The 8,983-nt window shown below is 49.4% G+C and overlaps 1 protein-coding gene across 1 annotated transcript in view; it reads right to left on the bottom strand.

The window, feature by feature from the left end:
- The window catches only part of SHANK2 (SH3 and multiple ankyrin repeat domains 2), a 688,546-nt gene that overhangs the window by 442,667 nt on the left and 236,896 nt on the right, over window positions 1-8,983 (bottom strand). The window contains exon 11 of the mRNA XM_011930122.1: window positions 7,542-7,608. Within this exon, the coding sequence (XP_011785512.1) occupies window positions 7,542-7,608 (67 nt within the window). The remainder of the gene's footprint in view (window positions 1-7,541; window positions 7,609-8,983) is intronic.

Raw genomic sequence — 8,983 nt, 5'->3', positions numbered from 1 at the left:
TTTTAAGGCAGGGTCTTGCTCTGTCATCCAGGCTGGAGTGCAGTGGTGTGATCTTGGCTCACTGCAACCTCTGCCTCCCAGGCTCAAGTGATTCTTGTGCCTCAGCCTCCCGAGTATCTGGAATCACAGGCACGTGCCACCATATCTGGCTAATTAACATATATACTTTTTCCTTTTTTTTTTTTTTTTTTTTTGGTAGAAACAGGGTTTTGCCATGTTGGCCAGGATGGTCTCAAACTCTTGGCCTCAAGTGATCGGCCTGACTCCCAAAGTGCTGAGATTACAGGCATGAGCCACTGTGCCTGGCCAAATACACACACACACACATATATATTTTTAATAAATATGGTGTTGGTGAAAAAAATCCAAATATCTAAAAATATTATGGAATTGCTTTGGAACTGGGTAATGATTACAGGCTGGAAGAGTTTTGAGGTGCTTGCTAGAAATATGAATGTTAGAATGATTCTGCTGAGATATCAGATGGAGATGAAGAACACGTTACTGGAAACTAGAGGAAAAGTGATGCTTGTTCTAAAGTGGCAAAGCACTTGGCTCAACTGTGTTCTAGTATTTTTGTGGAAGGTAGAGTGTGTGAGTGATAAAATCAGATATTTAGCTGAGGAGATTTCTAAGCAAAGTGTCGAAGGAGCAGCTGGATCCTCCTGACTGCTTATAGTAAAATACAAAAGGAGAGAGAGGAATCAAAGAAGGAATTGTAAAGCAAAAAGGAACCAGAGCTTGAAGATTTGGAAGATTCTTAGTCTATCCATATGGCAAAAAATGAAAAAGCCTATCCACATTGCAACAAAACGAACACCAAGGGTACGACTGGAACATCACTTGATAATGTATGAGATTCTAAGAGCAGGAACACTGCCAGTTTGAACAGAAGGGGACGGAGATAAACCAAATGAAAGAAGACTGTCGGACATTTTGGATTTGACAGAAGAGGGTGATAGAGCTATCTGGTCACAAACGTGTGTCACTCTTCAAGAAAAGGCAAAACAACCCTGAAAGGAATTCAGAGATCATCGGATCCACCCCTGGGTTTCAAGAGTTAGATGGTCTCTGCCCAAAGACTTGTGGGCAGGACCACAGGGCAGAGTTGTGGGGTGAGATGGTTTGCTGTGTCCCCACCCAAATCTCATCTTGAGTCCCCATAATCCCATGTGTTGAGGGAGGGACCCGGTGGGAGGTAATTGAATCACCAGGACTGTTTTCCCCATGCTGTGCTCGTGATAGTGAGTGAGTTCTCATGAGATCTGATGGTTTTATAAGTGTCTGGCACTTCCCCTGCTGACACTCATTCTCCTGCCACCCTGTGAAGAGGTGCCTTATGTCATGACTGTAAGATTCCTGAGGGCTCCCCAGCCATGCGGAACTGTGCATCAATTAAACCTCTTTTCCCCCAGTCTCAGGTATTTCTTCATAGCAGTGGGAGAACAGACTTCCTGAGTGGTGTGGGGGAAGCTTCCTGAGTGGTGGTTTCCCTTGGGCATGAAGGTAGAAAAGGTGGCTTTAGAGACAGGCATGTCTCCAGGCCACATTCAGAGAGACAGAAGCCGAGGTGCCCTCGTCCCCAAGGGAGAGCACCTCTTCCTACAACCCACCTCCAACACAGCTTTGGGAACTCAACTTAGGCAGTGTGGACCCATGCCCTGGCCTGCTCAGGCTGAGCCAGACATTTCCTTCTCCAGGGCCTTGATGGTTGTGCTGGCTCCAGGATGGCCCGAGGCCTCTCTGCCCACAAGGCCCAGGAATCTCTCCCGCATTCCTACAGACCAGCCCTTGCCGAATGCCTGAGGTGAAACTGGCAGAGGGATGCTGCCACAGAGGTGGAGGGCATGGGCTCTGGCCCGGGCTGCCTGGGTGTAAATCCAGACTTGTACTATGTGACACTGGGCATTACGTGTAATCCACAAACCTAGGTTTTCTCACCTGTGAAATGAGTTTGGTGTGCAGATTTATTGCGATCTCACAAGTAAAGGTTTAGAGCAGTGCCTGGCACGTGGCCAATCAACCCTAAAAAAGTTTGCTATGGGCCAGGCGCTGTGGCTCATGTCTGTAATACTAGCACTTCGGGAGGCTGAGGCAGGTGGATCACTAGGTCAAGAGATGGAGACCATCCTGGCCACCATGGTGAAACTCCATCTCTATTAAAAATGCCAACATTAGCTGGGTGTTTTGGCATGCACCTGTAGTCCCAGCCATTCTGGAAGCTAAGGCAGGAGAATCACTTGAACCTGGGAAGTGAAGACTGCAGTGAGCCAAGATCGTGCCACTGCACTCCAGCTTGGTGACAGAGCGAGACTCAGTCTTAAAAAAAAAAAAAAAAAAAAGAGTTGTCACGGGAAGGAAGTTGGTGACCACATAGGAGTTTGAGCTGGTGAGAGTGCAGGCGTCTTGAGGACCTGCTATTTCAGGTACCTGACATGTCCAAGTACAGCCTGGGAGAAAGGACGCTTCTCCTCTAGCAGAGGCAGTCTGCCATCCTCAGCACACGCAGGCCCCTCTTTAGACTGGAAGAGACTGGGGCCATTTCTTCCCGCTCAGTTGGTGGGAACCACCACCAACGGAGTGGCTTAAAACAACCAGAATTTACTATCTCATAGTTCTGAAGGCCAGAAGTCCAAAATCAACGTGTTAATAAGGCTGGTTCCTTCTACTGGTGCTCTGGGTGGACAGCCTCCAAGGTCCCACAGTTGGAATTCTTTCGTTCTGTGATCCCAGGGAAGTGACTCTGCAGACCCCAAAGCATGTCCTCCTCCTCCCTCCCTCTCTCAGTCTCCGTCCCCCAGGGCAGAGGGCCAGGCTGCATCTCCCCTCTGAAGGCCTCCTGGGTGACCCTGATGGACCCTCACCCTGACACTGCTAAGAGCATCCTGGGAAGGAACATTGCCAGTGACAACTGAATATTTCATGGTGGGTGAGAAATGTCACAGAAGAAATTCTTCTTTGAAATGTTAATGTGGAAGATGGAAGGAGAGGAATCTAGGATTTGCAGAGAAAACAACTGATTCTGAGGGTGAGAAGTTACTCTGAGCCCCGGGTGAGGACACGGGTGGCCAGGACCAGTTCTGACTAAAACATGATCTCTCTCGAAAGCTCAGAGGATGAGCAACTTGAGCCGCCCTGGTGAGAGACTACTGTGAGCTGCAAAGGCTCCCCTCGGGGGCTGCCAGGCAGCACAGCCATGAGGCCGGGACCTCAGTCCATCATTCCATCCATTCTCAGACAACTCTCTCCAGCCACCAGACTCTGCCCCATGAGGTCTCAGCATCATCTTCCTCCAGCCCCCCTGCCTTCTAAGCACAATTGGGCAGCTGGCCGGGAGCTGACAAATGCTTAGCTCTAGATATCTCAGAGCGAGGGAGCCTGGACAAGGAAGCACAGAGGAGAGACCCCTCTAACTATGGGGGGACCACCCTGTTGGTGGTCTGTGGCCCAGGAAGCCTCCTCTTCCCTCCGCCCAGCTTCCCAGCTCTGGTTCTAGGCCCAGCCTGTGTAAAGCCTCCTCAGCCTGCCTCGTCCTAGCCCACACTGATGCCTACAGCTCTTGCATGGTGCAAGGTTCCTCTCAGCTTCACCAGGGAGGCAGCGGGGTGTAGTGGTTGAAAGGACAGGTTCTCAAGGTAAGTACTTCAGCATCAGATGGATGTGGGGTTAAAATCTGGTTTGCCCAATTCCTCCAGCATGTGGCTTTGGAAAAGTTCTGAATGTAAGATGCCCTTGGTGCCCTGCCTGCGTCCCCTTGGCACTCACTGTTCCAGGGTATGTGCACTGTTTACCCCCACAGGCCCCTGCAATTCCCCAATTCCCTGATGAGGGTCTTGGTACCCAGAGGGAACATGCATAGGAGCTGGAACTGGTGAGTAAATACATGAACTGCTTCATAATGCCCAGGCACACCCTCTGCAGGTTCCCAGAGGACCCCAGGGGCCTGAGCCTCAAGGGCCCACAGAGTCAACTGCTCATGAACACATGTGTATGGCTGGCGCCCTGCCCTTCCCTGACTTCCTTCCCTAAGTCCCTGCTGGTGCTTCCTATATCACCTCCACAATAAACAGCTTGCCCTCAAACCCTCATCTCCAGGTCAGCTTCCAGGGGAGCCCCACCCCCAGTGCCATGTCACTTAGACTCTTCTTCACATGGAGATCAGAACTGCATCTGGACGTGGAGGCTTACATGGTTGTGATGCTGTACGTGAAGTGCTGGCCTGTAGTACTTGGTAAGCGCTAACTGTTTTCACTGTGGTTATTTAGTCATTCACCCAGAAGTAGGGCAGCTTTCTTAAACAACGAGCAAAGACCCACATGCAGGAGTTAGCAAGACACATGCAGGCAAAAAACACGCAAGCTAGTGGAAAAGAGAGCACGAGACCCTCCCCACCACATACCCAGCACCTGGTCCCACCACAGGGGCGATGCAAAGAGGGGGTGACCACAGGGGAGGGGAGTAGCCACTGGGTTCCAACCTACAGGTTTAGTTAAGAAGGCATTAGTTCAGGATTTTGCAACAGATTCACTGTGCTTGGATCAATCAACACATTGAGAGACATCAGTCCTGAAGGACTCAGCCTCCACACCCTTCATCTCTCTCTCTGGGAAACTTTCAACACAATGATTTAAATGGCACAGTTTGCGTTGATGCCAGTTTGCTAGTTCATAATCACGAACCCTTAGACGACTCAGATGAAACAAGAGGTTTTTTTTCTTATTCTTCTTCTTTGTAGATGCACAAGGAAACCCGTGGGCAAGTACAGATTTTTTAAACTATCCTTTCCCGTTGGGGCCCTGGGAAAGCTCAAAGAGCAGGGAACGACAGACACTGACTTGCTACGTAAGCTGATTGCAAAAGCCAGTCCTGCTTCTTTCCTGCAGAACTGGGGTAGTTGACAAACATACAGACATGAGAGACTCAAACTTCGATCCTGGCATTTCAAAATATGTCAGTTACGTGAGCCTGTAGTGAGGACACCCCCTTTCTCAATAGGGGGGGTGCTGTTTACAGCTAATAAATAATTGATCAGAACAGGAAAAGGGTAATTAAAATGTATTCGCCCAACAAATGGGCGTTCCTTTTATGATAACGAAAACCGCTCTGTTTGTAAAGAGGTGTCTGCATCATAAATAGGGAAGATATTAATAATAATTATATCTAAAAACTGAAAAGACAACAAATGTCTCCCAAGCTGGGTTGTGAAATCAACTCGGTGCTTCAACAGACTTGGAAAGTCATCCTGGTTTTTTGTTTGTTTGTTTCGTTTTGTTTTTGAGACTGAGTTTAGCTCTTGTTGCCCAGGCTGGAGTGTAATGGTGCGATCTTGGCTCACTGCAACCTCCACCTCCCAGATTCAAGCGATTCTCCTGCCTCCACCTCCTGAGTAGCTGGGATTACAGGTACCCGCCATCACGTCCAGCTAATTTTTGTATTTTCAGTAGAGACAGGGTTTCACCATGTTGGCCAGGCTGCTCTCAAACTCCTGACCTCAGGTGATCCACCCGCCTCGGCCTCCCAAAGTGCTGGGATTACAGGCGTGAGACACTGTGCCTGGGCCATCCTGTTTTTGAGTAGGAGGGTTTGTCAGAAGCGAGGAAGGGTGGCTGTGACTCCATGGGTCTTAGGGGCAGGGGTGGCAGCCCCGGTATCTCTCAGCTCCATGTGGAGAGCTGGGATAAGGAAGCCACTTCATACCTTCCGCTTTGCAGTGTAGGCCCCAGTGAGGGTAGCCCAATGAGGGTAGCCCAGAGCTTGTCACCATCCCAGACAACTCAGGATCCGTGGAGCCGGCGGGGGCTCTGCCTCCAGGGGTGCCAGCAACAACCCCTGCAGTCGTGGGTGGGACCTGTGCTCAGGCTCCCTCACCTCCCTTCTTCACTGTGTGCCCCTGGTCAAGACAGTCCCACTCCCTTCACAGCAGCCGATATTTTTAGCTCTCAAACCAAAGCTATTCCATGTGCCGCGTTTTCATATTAGGGAGGGAGCAGGGAGATGGTCTCTGCCATTCTGAGAGCTCATTTTCTAAATCACTTTGCAGACATCAACTCATCAATCTCTATAATGCACTCATGGAGGTGCTGAGGCAGCCCTGGCAGAACCCTGGATCTCAGAGCAATGAAATGATTTGCCCCGGCTCACAGGAGGGACGTGTGTGTCGGTGTCAGGGGCAGCCTTTGCGAGGCCCCGAGGCTCTGCACAGGTACTTGATGATGCAAGCCGTGCATCTGGCTCTGCATCCTCATGCAGTTCTCCAAGGTGGGGTAGGTACCGGCCGTGGTCGACGCAGGGCACACATGCCACATGGTAAAGCCTCGACAGCCAAACACACAGTTCTGCTTTCCCTGATGCCAAAAATGAGCTGAGGGGCACAGGCAATAAACGACACACAGGAGCACCCCCCGGACCCCTCTGATGGGGTGATGCCATCTTCGAAAGCTCACCACTGCCGGTCCAATGGGACTGCTCCCCGCTGCAGGTCCTGTGGAAGCGCAGGGCTGGAGGAAACAGGCCAGTGGGCTCGTCCAAGTTGCAAGACCGGGCCCAGCCAATGGCAGGGCGATGGGAGAGAGGAGGAGCCCCAGAGACCGTCCTCCTGGTTGGCACAAGGGGTACTAAAAAGGGGAACGGCCATCAGCACAGCTGCGGAGGAAGTGAAGCGGAGGCAGCCGAGGGGAGTCGAGAGGATGCCACTGGCTCTCTCTCCACCCTCATCGGGTTGCCAGCTCTTTGCCTAAACAGAAGTGGGGATGTTACGGCACCTTCCAATAAACACATCTAAATCAGCTGCAAATTAATTGGTGTCAGCAATCAAGAGCCGTGCCCTACATCCATTGCTCGATGCTTAGCACATTCTCCAGTTTGATTTCTTTTTTTTTCGGATTTTTTAAAAAGTTGTCGTATTTTTAGAGCAGTTTTAGGTTCACAGTAAAACCGAGCAGAAGGAACAGAGCTTACCCAGAGAGCCCCTGCCCCTCACGTATGGTCTCCCCAGTCATCAACCCCCACCCTGGAGTGGGCCATTTGTTACAACGGAGAGCCTACAGCGTCACTCCAAGTCCACAGTTTACATCAGGCCTCACTCTCGGGCTTGTACATTCTACCAGTTTGGACAAATGCGTAACGACATGTATCAATTTTTATCCTTAACTGGGAAAACCAGACACGTACATCAGAGAGGGAACCCCAGAGCCAACCCTTAGCATGAACTCCACACTTCCTGTTCCTCTCCCCATTTTACTAAATCAATGATGTTCAAACAGAAAGAAACCTTGCAATGGGGACTGTCAGAATAGATTAGAACACCATCCTTCTAGAGAAGCACGTTTCAGACGGCCTAACCTCTAAGGTCTTCCTTAGCCCCATCCCCACCATAAGTTTAAAAAGTTAAGACCAGAGACAGAACATGGGCTAATACTATGTGAAGTTTTGCTAAAAGCAGGCTCTAAACCAATCTTAGGAGCATTTTAAAAAGCTGGTGAGTGACCCCCTCACAGCATCTCTAAACCAAACCCCACCAGTCTCTCCACGTGCCTACTCACCGATGTCTGTTTCCTTGTGGTTCTTGATGTATTCTGCCAGCTCAAAGTTGCCTGCTATTATGGCCACCTGCAAAGTGAAAATCACATTAAGTTAAGCGTCACCTGCAGAACAATGATTTCTGCATACCCTATCACATCATTGAAGGCCTGACACCAAAAGGAGTCCAATCACAGCTCTTAAAATTGCAGCCGGAATATCCATCAACACTCATCCTCTGAACTTGCCAACCACTACACTTGCTTCTCTCAAAGCAGCTGGCTGTTCTATGATGATAAGGTTGTCACTGCTCTACAACCTACATGAGTGGGGGCCTCTGTCCAGAAGGCATGTGGGGCAAATCACCCACACAGCAGCTGAGAATTCAACCAGGCCTGCGTCTGGAAATCTCCCCGTTGACTATGTCTAGTGTTCCCACGGGGCTTGATTAGTTCCAGCTCTCACACCCCGGAGTCCTGTTTATCCGATTAGATGCATGCCAATCTACGTAACTGGAGAGACGGGGAAACCTCAAACAAAGCATTTAAAACTCATCGGATTTCAGTTCTGTGGGAAAAATTCTACCCACAGATGGATGCACTGCCAGATGGGTGGCACCAAAGCCATCACCTACAAGAAATTGTTCCAACTCAGGCCCTACAGATCTGTTGCCTAAAGATGCATGATCTTTGATATGGGAGAGCAGCCAGGCAGGTAAAGCCAAGTCTCCTAGGATGGCCATGGAGACCTGGAAGGAAGGCCAGAACCAGAGACCACACGGGCAAGGCACACAGTGCCTCAGAAGGAGACACACTGGGCTCAGGACCAAGGCATACAACCCACAAAAGAGCCAGGCATTCAGATGCCAGCCTGCAGAAATACACATACATCTACAATATGCTGATGTCAAGTCATACTGTAAGTGGACCTTATCCAATCAGCTGGGGGCCTTAGGAGCCAAAATCGAGGTTTCCTACAGAAGTTTCTCCTCAAGACTGAGGCATCAACTCCTTCCTGCGTTTCCAGCCTTACCTACTGATTTCAAATTGGTCAACTTCATAATCATGTGAGCCAATTCTTTACAATAAATTATAAACAAATGCAAACTTGAGCGTCAGGAGTGGGGTGTGGCTGTAACAAATATCTATAACATCTTCCCAACATGGGCTTACTTCATTTGTTTAATTTAAATCAACCTTTCTTCTTGTGTGTATGAGGTGATCTGCTAAGGCAGGGCAGGAGATTTTTGGTTTTGTGTTTTTTTCTTCCTTAGGGCATCTGTAGGCCTCAGAGGACCTTTCGTTTAGGTCATATTCCTCAGAAAGTCTTCGCTCTTCTGTTTTTATTTTGTTTTTCCCAAAGAATATTTTTAAAGCTCAAATTTGTAGAATAAGTTAGGACTTTATTTAGAATTATTGGCTGTTGGCAGCAGCAGTCTATTCTGAAATGTCTCATAATATACATA

The sequence above is a fragment of the Colobus angolensis genome, unplaced genomic scaffold, assembly GCF_000951035.1.
Source record: "Colobus angolensis palliatus isolate OR3802 unplaced genomic scaffold, Cang.pa_1.0 Scaffold84, whole genome shotgun sequence".
NCBI classification, from domain to species: domain Eukaryota; kingdom Metazoa; phylum Chordata; class Mammalia; order Primates; family Cercopithecidae; genus Colobus; species Colobus angolensis.
This window is presented reverse-complemented; position numbering and strand designations above follow the sequence as displayed.